Below are 23,586 nucleotides of genomic sequence, written 5' to 3' on the forward strand. Positions count from 1 at the left end.
CAATTTTCAGTTTGACTTTGGTTTTCTCCCAAGTTTTATTAAATTTTCCATATTATTTGAAATTTATTCTTTGCTTATATTTAAACATGAAGGAATTTTTTTAAACAGGAATAGATGGACCTTTCTGTTTGTCTTTATATCAGTCCAAGTAGAAAAGCAGGCATGTGTGTGTAAATCTTGAAAGAAATCACTCTAGAGATTCTGAAGGAAATTTGATAATAATATCATTTTCCTTTCCTTTTTGGTTTATGATAGGACTTAGCACATGAAATCTAGCTCTTTTTTTTCTTAATGAGGCATATTTTTTTGAGTGGCATCAGGAAGCACTCGCAGCAGATTTTCTGAATATAAGTAGGCTAGTTCTATGTACATTTCTATTATATATATGCATTACAACATATGGTGCTATCTCCAAGTGTATATGTTTGGAGTAAAAAAAGATACTGCTTAGCCAGAAACCTCAGCTATCCATGGTACAACTGAGAACCAGAGAGTAAATAAAAAATACCTCTGAGTAGCCAGAGTAGCTGCCATGAAGTTTTCAAATTTACTCAATTAAGTTCATGAACTTGAGTTATAGGAGTACTTCTGGAGTCTTCTTTCAAAGTCTGTTTTTTTCTCATTTTAAATTCCATTTTAACAAACTTAATTACTTTGTAATCCACAGAGCATTAGAGGGACAATGGAAGGGCATGAGAACTGTCGTGGAACAAAATGAGACATGGTACCTCTGACACAAAGAGGTCAACAGCACTACTATCTGATAATCTCTGAGGGAGCTATATGTTAGAATGGTAATTAAGGTTTATAACAGCGGCCCAGAGTCAGTAAGAAAAAGTTAAATTATTTTCAGTACCTATTATTTTAGAAGAAAGAAGAAATATATGTGTGTGCGTGTGTATGTGTGTATATGTATACACACACAGACTTTCAGAAGAAAACTTCCATCTAAATAGTTTAAGTGTTAAAGTTAAACACTTAAAGGCATAAGCTTCAGTTACCTAGAAAATAAATTTATAAAGAAATTTGTTCCCTGATCTGATGATTCTGGATAAAAGAGGTATTATGGTATAATAATTTTGTCTTTTTACACATATTGTTACATGTATATAATAGTTCTGTAATAAACCTAGTTCTTTCACATACTGGATCACATTCAAACATTGTAGTCACTCTATATAGGTGTTACATTTTATAGGTCAGAAAACTGAGGCTCATAGACTTTAATGAATTGCCCAAAGTTATAAAGTTAGTAAGGGCAAAACTAAGATTTGAACTTAAGCTTCTGACTGCAAATCCCATGCTCTTTCTAGTTCACTGTGTTCTGTCCAGGTTACCTGTGTCTTATTTTATTAATCAACAAATGTCCAAGGTCTTTGGTTGGGTGTGATTTCTTAAAATGAATTGGACAATTAAAGTGCATATGAGTTATAAGTCAGTTAAATAATACAAGTGCTGAGTGGTAATAATATTAATACTTGACCCTTATATATTGCTTTACAGTTACAAAGAGCTTTCATGTATATTGTGTTATATCAGTGGTTCTCAACCAAATGATTTTGTCCCCATCAGGGGACATTTGGCAATGTCTGGAGACAGTTTTGGTTTCAGAATTGGGGGACAGGTTACTACTAGTATGGTGTGGGTGGAGGCTAGGGATGTTACTGAACATTTGCAACACCCAGGACAGCCCCCACAACAAAATATTATCTGGCTCAAAATTTCAGTAGTGCTGCTATTAAGAAGCCCTATTTTATATTTAAATTTCTGTGATTCAATATTAATGCTTTTGAAATATAAAAAAGATTAAGAATCACTATGGATTGGAGCTATCAAAGAAGGCTTCATTGGAAGAGTATCAGTGGATCTTAGCCTTGAACTATTATTAATAATAATTACTAACACTTATATAGTACTACTCTGTGCCAGGAACCTTAAATATTTTCAGTTACTTAATCCTCACACAGCCCTGTCAGGTAGGTATGATTATTTTCCCCATTTTATAGAGGAGGAAACTGAGGTACAAAAAGGTTAAGTAACTTGCCCCAAGTCACTCCATAAATGGAAGACCTGGAATTTGAACCTCATTTCTGGCTCCAGAGTCCATCCTCTTACCTACAGCCCTAATCTACTTTCAAAAATGTATAGATAGGCAGGGAAAAGGGCATGTGGAGAGGATGTAAACAAAGGCACATGCAATGTATATTCTTGAAACAGTGAATTGACTTAGCCTTTTTGAACAAAATATTTGGTTTGGAGAGTAGTGGACATTATCAGGATAAATGACTAAAACAAAACTGATGAAAAGGGCCTTGAATGCCAGGCTCAGGAATTTGGATTTTATATAATAGATAATGGGGTATCATTAGATGGTTTTTGGGAAAGGATGTGATATGTGTCCATTGGTATTTTTAAAAGATGAATCTAGTGCCTGAGTTTAGTATTGATTGAGAAATGGAAAGTGAGGAAGACTATAGCTTATGTGAGCAGTTTTTGTTGTAATACAGATATGAAGAGGTTAAGCCTTGAATTGAAACAATGGCTGTAAGGAAAATACTGGCTGTAAGAAGAGGGGAAAAAAGATAAGACATGAGAGATGTTATAAAGGAAGAATTGACATGTCTTAATGAGTATTTAAATTTGGAGGGGGGAATTGAGAAGGAGTCCAAGATGATTTGGAAATCTTAAACATGGGTGACTGGGAGAAGGATGAAAGAACAATAGCAAGTTTAGAAGAGAAGTCAAGCTTGGGGCAAAAGAATGTGAATTCTGGTTTTAGCCTTGTTGATATTGGGGTTATCAAGCAGTCCCCAACAGACAGTCACAGATGAAAATTATATCTCTAGGGAGAGGTCAGGCTAAAGAGGTACATAGACAGGCACGGACATGGGGATGGACATCATAAGAGTGTGTGAAACAACATCATAACAGTGTGTGAAATTACAGAGAAGAGCAAAGGGTTGGTGCAGATTGATTTCAAGGGAAAATCTTCATTTAACAAAGGGCATTACATGGAAAGCGTTTCATTCAATAAGACCAAATAGATGGTTCAAGATGTCAGAGGTAGTTAGGGTAGTGCAGCATTGTGCAAACCAAGAAATATTTTTAATATGTTGTTTAGAAAGCAAGAAAATTGAGGGGGTAGAAAAGGTCATTGGATTTTGAAAGCATGGCATCAGTAGACTTGGAGAAAATGACAAACTTTGAGAAGTACAACACAGTGAAAGGAAGAAGAAAATTTGAGTGGTAAGAGAAAGACAGAATTAAGTCAAGTTCAAAGAGTGAGGGAGCGGGGAGCTGGTACTGATATTTCTGCAAATGAAGGATCAAGGTCCTATAGAACTGTGGTCCCCAACCCCCAGGCCTCAACTGATAACCGATCAATGGCCTGTTAGGAACCAGCAGGAGCGGCGAGCAGGCGAGCACAAAGGAGCAAGCAAGGCTTCATCTGTATTTACAGCTGCTTCCCATCACTGGCATCACCACATAAACTCCATCTCCTGTCACATCAGCCAAGGTATTAGATTCTCAAAGGAGCAGGAACCCTACTGTATGTAAACTCTACATGCAAGGGATCTAGATTGCGCTCTCCTTATGGGAATGTAATGCCTGATGACCTGAGGTGGAGCTGAGGCAGTGATGCTAGCGCTGGGGAGTGGCTGCAAATACAGATAGATGATCATTAACAGAGAGGTTTGACAGCACAATAAATTGTAATGCGCTTGGATTATCCCGAAACCATCCCCACCCTGGTCCGTGGAAAAATTGTCTTCCATGAAAACAGTACCTGGTGCAAAAAAGGTTGGGGACCGCTGCAGAAGATTGGAGAGCATTTAATAGAATACTAAGGTAGAAAATTTATCTTTGGAAAGGAATTAAGTAGCTTCTTACTCTGAGCTTATGGGAAAGAGTATGGGAATTGTTGAAAAGACAAATTCTAAGGTCAGAAGAAAGATAGCAACCTCATAAATACATATGTATTGAAGATACTTTAATAAGGAATTGTCAAACATTTGAGAAATTGGGAAACAAAACTAGTGAGGACATTTTGCATACCTGTATATATTTTTTAAATAATTTAAAACATTTTTTTACTTCAGAACTGCCATTGGTTTATCAAATAAAAAACCGTTTGTTCAGAATAAGTCAATGGTAACTATTTACATGAAATTTTTATATAAAAATGAATGTATTTATAGCTGAAGCTTATCCTTTTAAGCATTAAACGATTTAATATAAATATTTTTTACTAACTAATGTATCTGAATATAATTTAACTTTATCATCATAAGTTAGAATCATTAAGAATGTAATCATTTTATTTTACTTCATATGTTCTGAAACTAACATGTTTGTCCCTACATTAAATGGCTTCAGACTGCTGTGCATTCATTGATAGTGATTTTGCTATACTGGTATTTTATCTTTTCAGTGGTCAACTTTAGCAATTTTTCCTTCCTTTCCCCTACTTTGTTGTTTTTAATCTAGCTGTTTCCTTATTCTGTAACAATCTGAAGAATTCTTAGGAAAGCCAGATAGTCATCATTTATAGACAATTCTAAGTCAGACTGCTTGGGCCTGTTTCTTTTGGGAAATAGTGCCCATGGAGTTAGTTTGTGACAGCTCAATATGTTGCTTTTTTTTTGTTTTTTTAGATTGCAGCTAGAACGATGGCTATGTTTCAGATGCTTGAAGTTGCCTGGTGTTTGACTTTGAGAGCAATGGCATTAGTATAGTTAACTTTATGGGTTAAAATTAAAAATCATAAATGAAGTATTTAATAGTAATGGATACAAGGTTCTTTTTGTTCATTTGCTTCAACTGACTGACTATGCTAAAAACTGAAGAGAAATGTATGCAAAACAGAAAAATAATAATGCTAGGACTTTAAAGCATAGGCTATAGCCCCATGAACCCTAAAGTGTTAATGGTTAAAACAATGGATTAAATTTTCCATCTAGGTAGGGAGTTTTGCCATGGGAAAACATAGGTGATTCCTCATGGTTGAATGAAAACGCCAACCCTTTCTTTGGGGTACATATTCCTATTTTTAGATATCCCGGTAAAGCCTGGCATTTTTTGCCCTATTTTTAACATCCAGATAAAGTGGATAAAGCTTTCTTCTTTTCAGCTACAAAGAATATTAAAGACCTGATATAGTTTCGTTTCCAAGAGCAAGAATATTGATTGATTTAAATAGTTATTAAAGATTATAGCACTTAAAAATGTATAGATTGAAAATAATCAGAGCATTTTCTTAGATTAAGTCATTATTTATCCCCATGTTTTCCTTCTTCCTTTATGATTTCCCTTGAAAAACAAAGAAAACAAAACAAAATCTTGATGTTATGGTTTCCAGTAGGACTGTAGTCCTTGTTACATCAAAAAGTCCCCATTTCCTTACTTTTTCCTCCTTTCAAAGTTGGATCTTCACAATTAGCTATAGATTGAGAGTAGAACTATAAAATTACTTCTTCCTGTGGTTCCTATGAATTTTGGTAGCCTAATTATTTTGCGGTTTATCCTTGATAAAATTGCTAATATTAATGTCAAATATGTATCATTTCAGTCAGCCATGTATGTTTTAAAAATGAGAAGAGAGAGTTATCCGTTTATATTTGCCCTTCTCTCCTATCATGGTTGCATTAATGATCATTTTTATTAGACTGAACACAATCCTTTACCTGTAGTAATAGTTCTTGACAATTTCCTTTATAGATTTGGAATATTAAGATTCTTTTGGTCCACAGTCCAAGAGTAAAGATCTTGGGGGGAAAAAAAACTTCAAATATGTTTAAATACTGCATGGATCAGCACTGTTCCACTAATAATCCTTTCTGTCAAGCATTCATTATTTTACTAGCTCATGCATTGAAAGCAGGACAGAAAACTGTGTATTGTAATACACAGAAGTACTGTTAAGGCAAACAAATGTACTATTTGTACAGTCTCAATTTTTGAAAATTCAGTATTACTGTATTTAATACAGTTTAAAATTTTTTAAAAATAGCTTTATTTATGAATTAGTAAAAAGAAATAGTTTACCTTTTTATCTTCCGTTTTCATTTTTAACTTTTTTTTTTTTTTGAAGTCTGCAGATGCACTTTTGGTGGCAATCGACTCTGAAGTAGTGGGAGCTGTTGATATACTACTTAATCATCGATCAAAACGATCATCAAGACCAACTGTAGTAGTTAGTACTCTTAAATATTTATTAATTTGGATTTTTAAACCAAAATATATCTCCTGCCCCATTGCCATTTTTACTTTCCCCAAATTTATTTTGTTTTTTTTAAATAGAGGAGAAAAAACTCTGTGAAATATTACTTTAAAGTAAGTAGACACTTGCAAGAATGATTAGTATTGCCTTCAGGAAACCTTTTTAAGTTAGTTGATATTTCCATAATTTTGTCAGTGTGGACCAGTATTTTTAAAATACTTAGAATATTCCGGAGGTAATGTTGAAAATATAGATTAGTTTCCAGATAAGTGAGAATTAAATATAAACAATGAAACCGTAGAACTGGAAGAAAATGTAGGTGAATGTTTAATTGGGAGGAGAGGGACTATTTAAACATAAAAGCAATGGACAAAAATCATAGTGCCACAGTTTTTGCTGTAATAGAAGTTAAATTTCTGGAATTCAAACATCAGGCAAAATTTAGAAAGCAGATGGATGACTGGCAAAAGATATTTGCAGAATATATCACAAGTTAATAGTCTTAAATTAGACAAATTGATGAAAAACACCAAAATAATATTAGAAAGGACATGAAAATCTCAGAAAATACAAAACATTAAATCTTACTGATAATCAAATAAATAAGATACTAATTTTTACTTACAAAATTAGCCAATATTTTAAAATAGTAATAATAACCATTGATGGCAAGGGAGTATTAATCTCATATACTAGTGAGGCAAGTATTGCAAAATATTTTGTCAGGATGTGTCATAATCAAGAAAGATGTTCATATTCTTTAACCTATTGTTTTCTCCTCTAGGAACCTATCAAGGAAATAGATATGTGGGCAAAAATGTTGATTGTAATCTTACTTGTAGTAGTGAAAAAAAAAGCCCGTGTGACATAATCTAAACATCCCAAACTTAGAAGATAGGAAATATAAAAGTAGTTGCTTGTACACACAGTAGAATATTATGTAATCATTTAAATGGTATTTTTAAAAGAATATTTAGGAAGATGGAAAAATATGATATAGTAAGTAAAAAAATGAAGATAGTAGATTGTACATATAATTTGATCCAAGGTTAAAAATATGCATAGGAAAGGGAGTATATGGGAATGCAGCAAAATGTTACCTAATAGTCATCATCTCTTATTGATTGACCAAATTAAGGATTTTTAAAACTCTTTTTATTTTTCTTTATTGCTTTTGTAGTTAGGAAGATAGTCTATTAAATAAATGCTAATTTAAAAATATATTTCTTGTATATCAAAAAATACAACATTATTGGTGAGGTATAGTGAAACAAGCAGTTTAAATAACTGCTGGGAATATAAAACAGCTATACTCAGGAGAAAAATACTGTTTTAAGAAAGGATTATAAATTGGTTGCTGACTATCCTGACTATCTGCCATGATCTGAGCACTATGAGAAACTGCTAAATTGCATACCTTATCATACATTAACTGAAAAATTGTACTCTCATTTAGACTATTACAAAAGTGTGACTTTCTCCAGTGAATAGTACCATCTAGTTTTAGTGGTGGTAAGAAGCCAACAAGAGTAAAGAAAAAAGGGCAAAGAATATAGTTCCTATCCAAAGGATATGTAATATCTAAAATAGTATTCAATTTTCTGCCATTTATCTTATAGTTATTATTATATTTTGGTATACCTGTTCTACCTTCTAGCCTTTTAACCTATTTCCTTTCCTGGAGGGGACAGTGGGGTATGGTGTGCTGGAGTATTGGAACCACTGACTGGTTTTATTTTATCACCATTATCACTACCAATTAAATCTTAGAGTTGTAAGGCCTTAGCAGTCCTTACCTACTCAGTAAAAGAATACTTCTACTCTATCTCTAACAAATAAAAATTATTCAGCCTTTATTTGGATAAGTACAGTGACAGCAAGATCACATTTTACCAACCCTATTACTTCTAAACAGACAATATTAAATATTTTTTTATATACTTTGTTTTTCCATTTCAGTGAATTGTTCTGTATTCTTAGCTTGTTAGGTTGTTTTTTCCGCAATTTACTTTCAAATCCAGGTTGTTTATTTGCTAGTACACAGATTATATTATTAATAATGAAATTATGAACTATACATGTCTAGTAGTGTTTTTCATATAGTTAAGTATATTTCATAGGCAACATGAGGGCCACCTTCTTTTAAGGGATTAGATATAATTTTCTCTTTTTTATAACCAGTAATGCAATGATAAGAAGGAAAAGGGCTAATTTTAGGTTAGTCTGTAATTTTTAAATAAATTCATTAATTTGAAATCCTCAATAAATAAGGGGGAAGTAGATGAACAAACTTCATAAGAGAGGATAAAAAAAGATAAGTATATCAGAAAATATTAAAACTTATCAGTAATCAAAGTAAACTAAAATTTCATGATATTTTTCACTCATAAATTGGGATCATGCCCAGTGCTGGTGAGTAAAACTTCAGTGTCAAATGGGTACATTCTTACATTGTTGGTAATATAAACTATTAAGACTTTGAGGATCTCAAGAACTTCAAAACTGTTCATGGCCTTTGGATCTATAATCCTACTTCTGGGATTCTATGTCAATGAGATAACCCTAAATTTGGAAAAAGTTGTTTTCATAAAGATGTTTGCAGTAGTGTAATTTAAATTACAGAAATAAAGTACTTGAACACAGAGTCTATGAACTTCCTTAAATTGCATACAAAATTCTGTACATAAATTTTTTTTCCTGAAGATCCTGGGTTATAGCTTTATGAGATTATTAAAAGGGTCCTTGATCTTCAAAATATTAAGAACCATTGTTTTTGATCATTGGTTTAAAACCTACTATTATTACCTACTACTTATGCAAAAGATGTCATCAGAAGAGGGATAGAGAAAGGACTCGAAGGAAATACTGTACTATAGAATGTTCTTTGGGTAGTAAGAATATAGTTTTTTTATTCTTTCTGATTTTCTGTATTTTTCAGATATTTTATAATGAGTATACATTGCTTTTACAATGTTAATAAAAATTACCAATAAATGTGAACTTGATGAACTTACAGTGTGGAATCTCAGGGAAACCTCTGTGAAAAAGTGAGAAGTATTGGAAAGAATATGTAATATTCCTGAAATAGTCACCCTTTTTATTTAACTCTAATTCTTTAATTACTAATGTTTTCTTTCTTCATTTCATGCCCTCACCTGCCCCATGGGCCCTTGTAGTGGAAGGAGCTCCAGCTCTGGAGTAATACAAACCTAAATTCTAATCAGCACCCAGCCACCACATTGTGTGGCTCAGGCACATTAACTTCTCTGAGCCTCAGTTTCTTCATGGGGATTATAATGCTCAGATTTTTAGGCTATTGTGAGGATTAAATGAGATGATAAATGTAAAGTGCCTAACAGTTCCAAAACTCATTAAATAGTAGCTATGATTGTTAGTGTTTTTGTGCATTTGTGATATAAAATAGTATATGTAATCATTAGGAATGCATAGAAAACTTTACATAATGAAGAGTGCTTCCTATTTACTTTCCCTTTCAGGTAGCTTCATTGCTATCAGTGTGACCAGGTTTGCCATAGATGTGGAATTTTTAAAGTTTTTCTCATGCATTTTTATTCTGCCTATTTTTAACATTTTTGTTTTTCCAGTATTTTCTTTTTCTAACATCCTTGCTCTTTATCCTTGTCATGCATGATTCTATAATCTTGTGAAAATTAAATACTTTTTCTTAAGGTATTTCTCTAGATAGTCTCATTTCTTTGATAGGAAAACAGAACTCTAGTTTTATTAATGTTATCTGTTGAAGATTTTGTCTGTTATGATTATAATCCATTTATTAATTAGAGTTAAGTTTTGAGGTTTCAAAAAAATTTAGTCCAAATAAAATGTTTACATATTCCTTAAAATAATTAAGTTCTTTGTGCCTTCTTGTTTTTTCATTTTATTCTTCAGCTAAATATATTTTTTGAAGTCATGAATAATTTTTGGACATTTATATAAATATTTTTCAGAAACTAATGGAACGAATTCAGAATCCTGAGTATTCAACAACTATGGATGTTGCTCCTGTCATTTTAGCTGCTCATCGTAACAACTATGAAATTCTCACAATGCTCTTAAAACAGGATGTATCTCTACCCAAGCCCCATGCAGTTGGCTGTGAATGCACATTGTGTTCTGCAAAAAACAAAAAGGACAGCCTGCGACATTCCAGGTTAGAACATTGAGATTTTGGTAAATAGATGTGTGATATAGTAAAATATACATAACAACAATGTTGGTTTTTTTTATTGGTGTTCTTCCTATGTAGCTTTTAAGAAATGTGATGCTGGGATGACTTATGAAAGCCAAACTTCTAGTTCCTTTGCTTATATAATGAGTTCTGCATTTTTTAGAAATGTTTACCAAATACTGAATAACTAGGAAAATCCTTCAAATTATGATTGAGGTTTATCTCATACTCCTGCTGGTGGGAGCACTATCTGCTTTTTAGCGGCAGAGTTTATTAATCTAAGAGAATCTCCATGTAGTAGAAGGGCTAGAGATACCACTTTCTAGTTATTTATAAGGAAATCAAGACTATTTTCCATCTAATTAAATATTTGAACTGTTATGCCTCTCATTTCCCCTCTCACACAATATTCAAGTCTTCATCACTTCCTCATTCATCATCTCTTCCCATTTCCCCAATTGAAAATGTTAAGAACAACTGAGAAGCGATTAACCAAGAAAGTACCCTGTCTTGTACACGTTGAACAGGATCACACACATGGGCATATTTTATAAGATGTATGGTTCTGGGCTAGATTAGAGAATCTGATTTTCAGCAAAAGCCTGTATATACACACAGTAATGTGCCGCATAACAATGTTTTGGTCAACAACAGTCCACATATAAAATAGTGATCCCATAGGATTATAATGGAGATGAAAAATTCTTACTGCCTCATGAAGTCCTAACTGTGGTAATATCGTAGCCTGTCATATCCTGGGGTAGCATTATCTGTGTATTTGTGGTGATGCTGATGTAAACAAACCTATTGCACTGCCAGTCATATAAAAGTATAGCACATACAATTATGTCCAGTATATAATACTTGATAATAAACAACTATGTTACTGGTTTATGTATTTACTCTACTTTTTGTTGCTATTTTAGAGTGTATTTCTTCTATTTATTAAAAAATAGTTAACTATAAAACACCCCAGCAAGTCCTTTAGGAGGTATTCCAGAGGAAGGCATCTTATCATAGGAGATGACAGCTCCATGCATGTCATTGCCCCTGAGGACCTCATAGTGGAATAAGAAGTGGAGGTGGAAGACAGTGTTATTGATCTTGACCTTGTGTAGGCTAATGTGTGTGTTTGTATCTTAATTTTTAATAAAAAACAAAAATTAAATTAATAAAAACTTAAATATAAAATTAATAAAATTTTAAGTTAAACTAATTAATTGTTAATAAAATTAATAAAAATAAAATATAAAAACATTTTTATAAAATATAAAGAAGCTTATAGAATAACAATAAAAAATATTTTTGTATGATGTATTGTGTTTTAAGCTAAGTGTTACTACAAGAGTCAAAAAGTTAAAAAAATCAAAAAGCTTATAAAGTAAAAATGTTACAGTATTGAAGAAAGAAAAGTTTATTTATAAATTTAGTGTAGTCTAAGTGTGCAGAGTTTATAAAGTCTACAGTAATATACAGTAATATTTTAGGCCTTCTCATTCACTCACTACTCACTCACTGACTCACCCAGAGCAACTTCCAATCCTGCAATCGCCAATCTCCACGCTCAATTCATGTTTAGAGCCCTAGACAGGTGTAACAGTTTTTATCTTTTATACTATATTTTTACTGTATCTTTTCTATGTTTAGGTACACAAATAACTTACCATAGTGTTACAGCTGCCTACACTATTAAGTACTATAACTTGCTGTACAGATTTGTAGACTTGGACCAATAGGCTATACCATATAGCCTACATGTATAGTAGTTATACCATCTAGCCTATGTAAGTACACTTGATGATGTTTGCACAGTGACAAAATTGCCTAACAATGCATTTCTCAGACTGTATCCCTGTTGTTAAATGATGCATGACTATATGTGTGCATATATACGAGGGTACTTCAAAAAGTTCATGGAAAAATAGAATTAAGAGATAAAAATACAAACTTTATTTTTTAACATACACTCCATCAAGTTCAAGACACTTTGTAAGTGATGATACCAGCCATTTAGTCCATCCCTGTAGAACTGAGGGTCCTGAGAATTTAACCATGGCAATGCAGGGTTTTTTTTGCATTATTACCTGAAGAAAATTGGGTGCCCTTTAAAGATTTTTTTAAGAGGTCAGAAGGAGCCAAGTCAGGACTGTAAGGTGGATGCCTAATGACTTCCCATTAAAACTCTTGCAAAATTTCTCTTGTTTGATGAGAGGAATGAGTGGGAGCTTTGTCATGGTGAAGAACTCTCTAGTGAAGCTTTCCCAGGTGTTTTTCTGCTAATGCTTTGGCTAACTTTCTTAAAACACTCTCATAATATGCAAATGTTATCATTCTTTGGCCCCTTCAGAAAGTCAACAAGCTGCCCAAGCTTCTGAACTAATTCAGATTAAACCAACTATAAAATTCCATTTGCCATTAGGTTGGCAAAGATTGAATAAATTGACAATACCCAGGATTAGTGAAGATGTAAGAAAAAATGAGCTCCCATTATTATTGCTTTGGTGAGATCTATCAGAATTTTAAAAACACATGCCATTTTGCCTAGCAATTCAAAATGTGCGAGAGATATATAAACTAAAGAATATTCATTGCTATATTTTTTATAGCAGAAAAAAATTAATAGCAACCTGAATGTACATTAATGGAGATCTGATAGACCTCCTTAAAATGGAAAACCATCCAGTTGTAGAAAAGAATGAAGTATAGTGACATAAGAAGAGGTTCATGATATATTACTGTTTCTAAAAAACAAATTATTCCTGTATATATTATGTCTAATTATATTTGTGTGTGAATAGAAAATATCAGGATGGATATTTACAATTCTCTATAAAGTGACTATCTTTGAGGAGTGCAGTTGGTGGAAGGAAGAGAATTGGGGAGTATCATGTTTCCAAATTGCTTACTTTTGTTTTATAACAAGCATGTATTAAATTTATATTTAAAAGAAAATATGCATTATATAATATCTACCAAATTTATAAATTAGTATTTATAAATGAAGAATTATAGCAGAATTTTAATGATTTGTTTCCTATTTAGATATTGAAATGTGAAAGTCAGTTTACTGAGGGTAAAGGAAGTGCTTGTCTATTAGCTGGAGATTATGCATAAATGAATGATTTCCCTCATAAAATTTGAAATATCTTCCAAATCATACCCAGGCTGTATGAGTAATGGGTTATATGTATCAAGCATATTAAAGTAGTTTTTTCACTGGGGAATGAAAAATTTACAATTGTCTAATCCATATCATATCAAAAATTTATTAGTTATTAGCATATTTCATTTAAAATTCTCTTGGGTTAAGGAATAGAAATTTTATTAAATTTAACTGAACTATATAAAGTTTTGAATCTATGAAAAGTGACAGTAAAACAATTTTTTTTAAAAGCAATAGGTACAAAGTTTTTCAGCATATCTTAAGATTTTTAATTTTTAAGTCTTTTTCTTTTCATAGAAGTTATCTTGTAATAAATATATTTGTAGTTCCTATTTTCTTTCATATATATAATATTTTAAGTATAAATTTATGAAAATTATAGATTAAAATGCTAATTATGTGTATATAAGTTTATTTTACATTATGGAATTTAATTTTACCACAGGTTTCGTCTTGATATATATCGATGTTTGGCCAGTCCAGCTCTAATCATGTTAACAGAGGAAGATCCAATTCTGAGAGCATTTGAACTTAGTGCTGATTTGAAAGAACTAAGCCTTGTGGAGGTGGAATTCAGGTGGGAATGAATAGAAGTTGTAAATTATATAATGTCTTTTGTTTCAAAACTTCAGCCTGAGTGCCTTCATAGGCCAAATTATAATTTATTTTTATTTACATATGATACAAGATGACCATACCTTGTTGCCACTTACTTGGGATTTTCCTTCTGCAAAGGAACAAAACTTGGTGCTACTTAGGTCACTTCTTCCCCGTCAGCCCTCTGCCACCTTTTAACCGCTCTTAATCTCCTACCCTCTTTGTCCTAACCAAGGACATTCTAGAACAGTGTGAAAAGTAATAGAAATTGTAGCCTAAAGCAAGAGCAAACTTATTTGCAATTGCTCTCTGTCCCACCTCCCCTCATTCCCAGATTCTATGATCATCCTTGGGGACTGATCCTTTAAATCTTTCAAAAGCACATGAAATGCTTTCTGTATATCAAAGACATCACACACACACAGACATAGTCCCTTTCCACTGTTTGCTCAGATTTTCTGATAGGAGAAACATGTGTAATACATGTAAAACATAAAAATAATATACTACTAATTACTAAGGATAAACACCCAATCTGAGTTTTCTTCTGAAGCAAAGCTTAAGTGAAATTCTGATGGGAAAAAAAAAAGGCTTTGGAAAATCAGCCTATTAAATACTAATTTAAACATGTAAAAAAATCCTTAGAAAACTACCTCTAGTAGAGTTGAGGGAAAGCTTTGAGATTTTCCATTATACGAGAGTATCCCTGGTGCCCTCTGAAGACGGAGGAATTGATTAAGATTTCTTACCAGCCACTGCTGCAAAGTTTCTATTGGGGATCTGTAACTATCCCCACCTTTTCTTTCCTGCCCAGCTGCTATTGGAGCCCCAGGTCTTGTGTGGTACCCTTCCACTGACTTGACAAGATTGGGAAAGTTCAAACTTCTACTTACTGGAAGAAGGATAAGAAACTTGCAATTTTCTTTAGTCTTAACAGCACTACCAAAAGTTTCTGATTTCCAGGAACTTTTAAAAAATATCTGTTAGTAAGTTTTCAAGTTTGGAACTACTGTACTTTAATTTAGATAAATTAAATTTTATTTAAACTTGATACGACAAAGTATGTAGTTTACTTTGATGAACACCTAAAATATGGTTAAAATGTAACTTGTTGCTACTTTTAACTTTATTGGCATATGAGGCTGTTAATAAATTATTCTATTTATATATAAAGAACTTCCTATTATAATCTCATAATTTTAGTTTTGAATTTTACCATATAAAATAAAATTTATTCAACTTCTTCCAAAAAGGATTTGAAGCAGCTGCTATGATTATATAATCATAGAAGAATAAAGTTAGATTTGAAAGTGATGATAGAACCCATTTACTTCAATCCAGTGTTTTTATAGACAGGCAAAGAGATCTGTAAAGGCTAGATGTTTTAATAATATCAGCATCTAATATTAGGAATAGAGTTAAAACTAAAAGTAGGAGCAAAGTTATAACTGGAACATAGGACTCCTTGCTTCTAGTTTACTGTTTCCATCTAAACTATATAGCCACTTATTCATCTTCCCATAATTTATTAGTGATGAAGAAAATTAGGTTAATAAAATATATTAATTTTATCTTTGAATATAGTGGTCTATCAAATGTTTATCCAAAGGTGGAATATCTTTGTAATAATATACCCTTTTGATAAATGTTCCCATCTGCAATTAGATTCCTAAACCAAGAAGCAGGTAGTACATCATTTGTTAAAGAAATCCAACTACTTATTCTCAGGTAGTTTTGGTTATGTAGTAAATGCAAAGAATGAATGAGAGAAATGTTAACTTGTAAGGAAAAGAAGTTTTTATTCTTTGAGTTATAATTTTATATAGCCAGTTCATGAAAAACTCCATTGTATCCTAAAACTAACCAGTGGGAAACCTTTCTTTTTCTTCTTCCTTTCCCTCTGGGGAAAAAAACTGAATGAAAAATTATTTTCTTAAGTCTGAATCTAAGACCATGACCATAATTATTTATTTCTGACTTCATTCTTAAGTTGTTATTAAACCCAGACATAAATTTAAGGTAATTGCTATTTTAAAAAAGAATTACGTACTAAAACATCTTCATTTCCCACAAACTAATTTAGGTCCGTCTTGAATAAACAGTTCAACCCTAAGATTTAAGCAGTAGTGATTCTGAAAGACAGTTCTTTACTAAGTGTATTTTAGTATCTTTCTTTCTAACCTGTATTTCTTTCAAATGAGCACTTTAAATATGAGTCAAAATGCTACTTTAATATCAGAAGTAGCATAAACATGTTGTAGACTGTTATTGAAAAATTCTAGTTAAAGATTTTATGATAATACTGATTGGAAAGCACTAAGATATTATTTCTATTGTTTAGATGAATAATTATAAAAGGAAGTTTTAGCCAAAGTTATACAGAGTAAGGGAAAATGAGTTAACTGGTTGATGAATATTATTAGAATTTCTAGGAATATCACTCTATATAAGGGAACATTGTGCTCATCTAAGATTATCAGTATGAACACAGGGAACATAATTGTGTTATGGTTATCCCCAAAGCTGTGGAGAGTTTATGAATCAGCAGTTTCCTTTGATTGTCAGCAGAAAATGACTTCATATTTTATTTAACACTGTCAGAATTAAAATGTTGAGTAAAAAATTTTCTAGTTAATATGGCTTAATTAGAAGATGGAAGTGACATTTCTAATAAGAGATTGCTGCATTTTGTAGGAATGATTATGAGGAGCTAGCCCGGCAATGTAAAATGTTTGCTAAAGATTTGCTCGCACAAGCCCGAAATTCACGTGAATTGGAAGTTATCCTAAATCATACATCTAATGATGAGCCTCTTGATAAACGAGGATTACTAGAAGAAAGAATGAATTTAAGTCGTCTAAAACTTGCTATCAAATATAACCAAAAAGAGGTATGAGGCTTTCTGTGATATATTTAAGGTATTTTCTCTACGGTAGTCTAGTGGCTCAGAGCAAAGGCTTTGGGGCAACGTATCTGGGTTGAGATCCTACTTCTGCTTCATAAAAATTGTGTGTCCTTGGCAAGTTATTGAATCTGTCTGAGCTTTAGTTTTAAGAATTAATTAAGAATATATACTTAAGGGGTTTAGTACAGTGAGTACTAGCATTAAGCAAGTACTCAATAAATGGTAGTTGCTGTTATTTTTTTTCCAAATATTTTTGATCCATGGTTAGTCGAATCGACAGATGCAGAACCCATGGATATGGATGGCCAACAGTGTAGTATTATTAGAAATTTTCTTGGTGAGCACAATAAGCAGCAGCAAAACTCTGTCTAATTCTTTTTTTCACTACAGTATAACATTCTGTAGTTTCACTACAGTATAACATTATATTCGATTGCAGGATAAATCTTTTTATAAAACAGAAGATTGACCAATTATTATTTTAGACTACCTGAATAATATTATGATAATCTACTTGTACTTTATTTTAGTAATTTCAAACCTGCTCACATTATTGCATGAATAGTTATCAGGATCTTTTTTTTTTTTTTTGAGAGAGACAGAATCTCACTCTGTCACCCAGGCTGAAGTGCAGTTGCATGATCATAGCTCACAGCAACCTTGATCTCCCACCTCAGCCTCCTGAGTAGCTGGAATTACAGGCATGTGCCATCATGCCTGGTTAATTTTTTAATTTTTTTGTAGAGATGGGGGGTATTGTTGTATTGCCCAGACAGGTCTCCAACTCCTGGCCTCAAGTGATCCTCCCTCCTCAGCCTCCCAAAGTGCTAGGATTACAGGTATGAACCACCATGCCCAGCCAAGACCCTTAAGTTATACTTCACAGCTTGAGCATTATATTGGAAAAATATTGCCCATGAAATTTATAAACTAAGAAGCTTTGTAAACTTTGGTAAATTAATTTCTGCACTTGAACTAGAATTTTCCTCTTATTTGGAAATATTTTTCCTTTTCTTACACGAAATTCACTTTTAAGCAGGGTTAAGAGTATCTTTAATTAATACCTTTTAAGAAATTCCCAGTGTTTCCCTGGAGCATGAATATATCTAATATTTAGACTTTGATTGTTTTTGCTATCTTGGCACCTTGACTTCTTGTATCTAAAATCAGCAGTTTCTCTAGCCCAAAGGAATCCAAACATTAGTTAATGGTGTCTTTTTCTATGGGTAAATAATATTTATGGAGTTCATAAATATTATTGTAAGAGTCTTTATAAATTAAATGTGACAAAATAGCTAAGTAGGCTAATAATAATAAATACTCACATAGTGCATGCTATGAACCAGGCACTTTTCTAAGAGCTTAGCATTTAATCCTCACAACTTTATGAGTAGGTACTATCATCATCTCTGTTTTACAGATGGGGAATTTGAAGCTTAGAGATATTTAAAAATTTTCTCAGGGTCATTAGTAAGTGGAAGAGCCTGGATTTGAATCTAAGAAATCTGGCTCAAGAGTCTATGCTCTTTACCTCTGTACTCTTATTAATATTACTGGTGAAGAAAAAAAAAGAAAAAAGAAATTCAACTATGTTCATTGTATAGAATTGATCTTTAAACTATTATTCAAACTTTGAATATCAATTAATCAGTATCTAAAGGTTATATTTTACTTTTTGTGTGTGTGTGTGTTTGTCCTTTTCAGTTTGTCTCCCAGTCTAACTGCCAGCAGTTCCTGAACACTGTTTGGTTTGGACAGATGTCAGGTTACCGACGTAAGCCCACCTGTAAGAAGATCATGACTGTTTTGACAGTAGGCATCTTTTGGCCAGTTTTGTCACTTTGTTATTTGATAGCTCCTAAATCTCAATTTGGCAGAATCATTCACACACCTTTTATGAAATTTATTATTCACGGAGCATCATATTTCACATTCCTACTGTTACTAAATCTATATTCTCTTGTCTACAATGAGGATAAAAAAAACACAATGGGGCCAGCCCTTGAAAGAATAGACTATCTTCTTATACTGTGGATTATTGGTAAGTACCAATTTAGTTTGAAAAGTTTTACCTTTATTGAGACCCTTAATTCTTTTTTGCTTCATGGCATTATGAACACTGAGTTAAATTTGCAAATTTATAATGTTTATACTATAAGAATTTGAACACTCCATGATCCCTGAAGATTTAACTGTCACTTTTATAAAGATAAATGTTCTTGAACTTGGTGATAAGGAAACATATCTCTCATTTAATATTACTTAAATACATGGAAATTAAAAATTATTTATTCTCAGACTCTGAAGTTATTCATGATTGTTAAAACAGAAAAACAACTTTTACTGATGAGTGCTTTTTTGATGTAAGAATATGAACTTGTCGTAGGGATTTTAAAACTTAATACATTTTATACTCTTCTGCATTTTAAAAGTTAACTATTCTATTTCATTATAAGATTAGTTTTCCTTTTAAGAACTTATGAAATTTTGTAATTATGTCTTACTTTATCTCTATTACAGAAACATAATTTAAATTTAGATTTGAAGGGGTCCCTGGTGACTCATTCCATAAATCGGTTCTTTGTAATAATAGCCAAATCTCTTTAGTAATGACAGATTTTTTAAAGTATGACATTTTATTTTCTGAAAATCATTTTATACAAGTACTATGCTATATCATAAATATCTTAAATGACCTTATACAGTTTTTACTCACCTTGCCTTTTTGTCTGGGGGCAGGGAGTTGTAGGGAGTGATTATCTGTTTATGGTCTTTTTAAAGACATTTCTTTTATTTCTGTCTGTATCTTCAAGCTTGTATTTAACCTCACCATTTCCTACCTGTCCATCTACTACTTGCTATAGAGTAAAAAGATATTATTATAAAATTTAGTCTTTTCTATGGTATAAAGTACTAATTGTATTTATTTATCTTTTGATTAATATGTTCTTGATTGTTTTAATTATTAAATAATTTGAGAAGTTATTTTATAATATTCAATTTTAGTTCTCCAGCTATAAAAATAATTTTATTTTATAATTTTTTATTATAAATCAAGTAAAACTCTGAAATCAAGTTACTTGAAAATCAGTTAATTTCAAGTAACTTGAATTCAATCAAAGTTTTACTTTTAGCAGTATTCAATCCATGATGTATTAATGTTTAAAATTAGGTAGATAAAAATAATACATCTAAACTCTAGGTTATAGAGAATTAAATAACTCCTTCTTGTTAATATTTTCCTGTTTCCTGTATTTTTGCTCTCTTATCTAAAATTTAACATTTTAATTTAGAAAATAATTTATACTTTACTATATATAGTTCCATATTGTGTTGTGTGGATCTTACCAATGTGAAATTTGTTTATGTTGTTATTTGAGTAGATAAAAAAATATTGGTTTGAAAAAAATCTCTATGAAGCATTTTTCCATATTCATTTAAACGATTTCTGAAAGATTATTATATATAACTTAGTCTTAAGGAAATGAAATTTTATATTATTTATCTATAACCTATTGGTTAAGTAGTAATAAGAAAGAACATTTTCTGTGTTTTGTAAGATTCAGTTTACCCAAGTCTGTGTAAGAATCAAATTAAAGTTTATATGTTTTAGCAGTGAGCAAAAACTCACTGAAATCAAATAGTCATACCACTGTTCGGATAGCATAAATTTTGCTGCTGTCACTGATTTTCATCATAATGGTAAAACTAGGGCTATTCCCTTTTAAGAATTATGGTCCTGTTTTCAATAACATTATATGTATACACACATACACCCTCTCTCTCCCACATACAAGATGATTAATTTTATAACTGTATTCTACCTCACTAGAAGAATGCATGTGAATTAAGCCAGTAAAATTCCTGGAAATGTTTTACTTTCCTTGACACAGCTTCTGCTTTGAAACAATTAAATCTGAATAAACTTTGCCAAGGATATTGGCTTCCTTCCGTGTATAGATCCAAACCTGCTCTAAATGAGCACATAGGAATAATTTGCTTGCTTGTCCGAAGTCAATCCTTGGTTCAGTTTATTACTTCAAGCAATGCACACAGTGACTTTTTATTCACAGTGACCAATTTTTGTACATTTGTTTCCTATTTCTTTTTATTAGCTTTTCAGAAAAAAAGTAGGATAAAGTTAAAAAGCAAGGTAGGTAAAAAGGAAATAATTTGTTGATGAAGGCACAGAATATTAATGGTATTCTTTTATTTAATATTTTGTTATTAAACATCATAGAACATCTATTATAAAAATGTATTTTAAAAAATGTCATGCACCTACTTTGTACAGGCAGAAGTAGATATGGCCCCTGTACTCATAGAGCTTATGGTCTAGTTAAGGCAAAACAAAACAAAATAAAACCATTAACTTGAGAATCATGCAGATAAATGAAAAATCACAAATGAATTTAGTGCTACTGAGTAAAGGTCATGGTGCTAGGAGAGCAAGCATATTATAGCAGCATTTGACCTAGTCAAGGAGGTTGGGAAGGCTACTTTGAGGAAGCAATAAATGAGCTAAAATCTAAAGGATATAGGCAACAACTGGGAGAATTGGGAGAGAAAAGTATTCTAGTTTTAGAGAAAAGCACATTCAGAAGCCCAGTGGCAAGAGAGAGCATGGTACAAAGAAGGGACTGAGTAAATGTTACTAGAGCAAGGAGAGCTTGATACAAGATGAAGCTGTGGAAACATATGTTGTACCAGACCATGCATGGCCTTGTAGGTCAGGTTAAGTAATTTTGACTTCATACTAAGAGCAATAGAGAACCATTGAAAGTTTTAAATAGGAAAGTGACATGATCAGTTTGGCCTCTTGAAAAGATCATTCTTTCTACAGTGTGGAGAATGGGTTGGGAGGATATGACTGGCTAGTATATGGAGGTTGTATTAATAGTAATCCATATGAGAGCTGATGGTACCTTGGACTTAGGGTAATTGTGGTAGGGAAAGAGAGAAGGGAACAGAATTGAGAGACATTTGTAAGGTAAGGCCAGTAGGACATGGAAATACTTAATATATTAGAGATGAGGGAAAGAGGTTATTGAGCAACATAGGTATTTTGGAAGAGTACTAGGTATTTTTTTTGTTGATGGTGGTTTTTTTTTTTTTTTTTTTCAGACAAAGTCTCACTCTGTTGCCCTAGGTAGAGTACAGTGGCATCATCACAGCTCATCACAACCTCAGACTCCTGGGCTCAAGCTATCCTCCTGCCTCAGCCTCCTGAGTAGCTGGAACTACAGGCGTGCGCCACCACGCCAGACTAATTTTTTTCTATTTTTGGTAGAGACAGGGTCTTTCTCTTGCTCAGGCTGGTCTCGAATTCCTGACCTCAAGCAATCCTCCGACCTCAGCCTCCCAGAGTGCTAGGATTACAGGCAGGTGCCACCACACCTGGCCAAGAGTACTAGGTTTGACGATTTGTGAGTGGGTAGATCCTGAGCATAGTTTTGGATATGTTGTTTGAAAAGCCTTTAAGATATCCAAAAGAGATGTCAAGCAGACAGTTGGTCTGGAACTCAAGAGAAGTCTAAGCTTGAGTTAGAAATGTGTGAACATCTGAATATAGGTGTATGAAACAATGAGATGAGACACAAGGAGAAAGTATAATATGAGAAAAGAGGACATAAGATTAAGCCTTGAGAAATCCTAAAATGGCTGAGATTGTTGCTTACTAATGTTATTTCCTAATTCTAAAAAAGAAAAATGGACCCTAAAATATAGAATGTTGATTATGTAGTAATTGTATTACTTATAATAGCTTAAAATTATTTTATTCTTTTCAATCCAACTGAGATATATGAAATACATCAAATATATTAGCTTCTTTTTAGTGAGGGTATTGCATAGGCAATGGGAAATTACCTGACAGTGGTCCTCACTGTACTTTCATATGTCTTCCTTTTTTGATCAACAGTCTTCTCTAGTTTATGCTGTAACCTTTTGATAAGAATTTCTTATAGGTATAACATTGCATTTTATAGGAAAAAACACTTATTTCTGTAGGCATCTTTCTTGGTTTAGTATTTTAATGTTAGCAGGAATGTGACTAAAGTTTAAATGGTTTTGTTTGAAGATGTTTCATAAATAAAGATTTGCATACTATTGTATGTCAGGATCTAGGATTAGGCAACAACTGAGTCTCCAAGAAAGTATGATCATGGAGGATTTGTTTAATATGTTTCAGCTCCATAGCTCCTCGTATTGGGGGAAGGTTGAGCATGATAAATACTCAGAAAGCTTTTATCCCCACTTCTTCTCCAAATAAAATAATATTTGAGTTAACAAAATATTACCTGCTAGACTATTAAAATTTTTAGACAGTTTTTATCTATTAATTTTGAGTATTCCAAGTGGAATTTTTTTTTAAAAAAAAGTTTTTCCTGTCAGATCTGCAAATATTTAACAAATTTTTTCTATATAAAATATGGGTACTTAATAATTAAGACGTTATGAACAGAGGTTTTCATGTGTTTCCCTGGGGAATTATTCTGCCTGCTTGTAAGCCA

General features: G+C 32.2%; 1 protein-coding gene across 2 annotated transcripts in view; it reads left to right on the plus strand.

Moving 5' to 3' along the window:
• TRPC1 (transient receptor potential cation channel subfamily C member 1) overlaps positions 1-23,586 on the plus strand; it is a 71,579-nt gene that overhangs the window by 12,448 nt on the left and 35,545 nt on the right. The window contains exons 3-7 of one of the 2 annotated variants that reach the window (XM_045539392.1): positions 6,092-6,193; positions 10,189-10,391; positions 14,018-14,149; positions 16,864-17,059; positions 18,779-19,115. In XM_045539392.1, coding sequence (XP_045395348.1) covers positions 6,092-6,193; positions 10,189-10,391; positions 14,018-14,149; positions 16,864-17,059; positions 18,779-19,115 — 970 coding nt within the window. The remainder of the gene's footprint in view (positions 1-6,091; positions 6,194-10,188; positions 10,392-14,017; positions 14,150-16,863; positions 17,060-18,778; positions 19,116-23,586) is intronic. The other variant, XM_045539393.1, reaches the window with a different exon arrangement.

Source organism: Lemur catta, chromosome 1 (assembly GCF_020740605.2).
Source record: "Lemur catta isolate mLemCat1 chromosome 1, mLemCat1.pri, whole genome shotgun sequence".
Classification (NCBI taxonomy): domain Eukaryota; kingdom Metazoa; phylum Chordata; class Mammalia; order Primates; family Lemuridae; genus Lemur; species Lemur catta.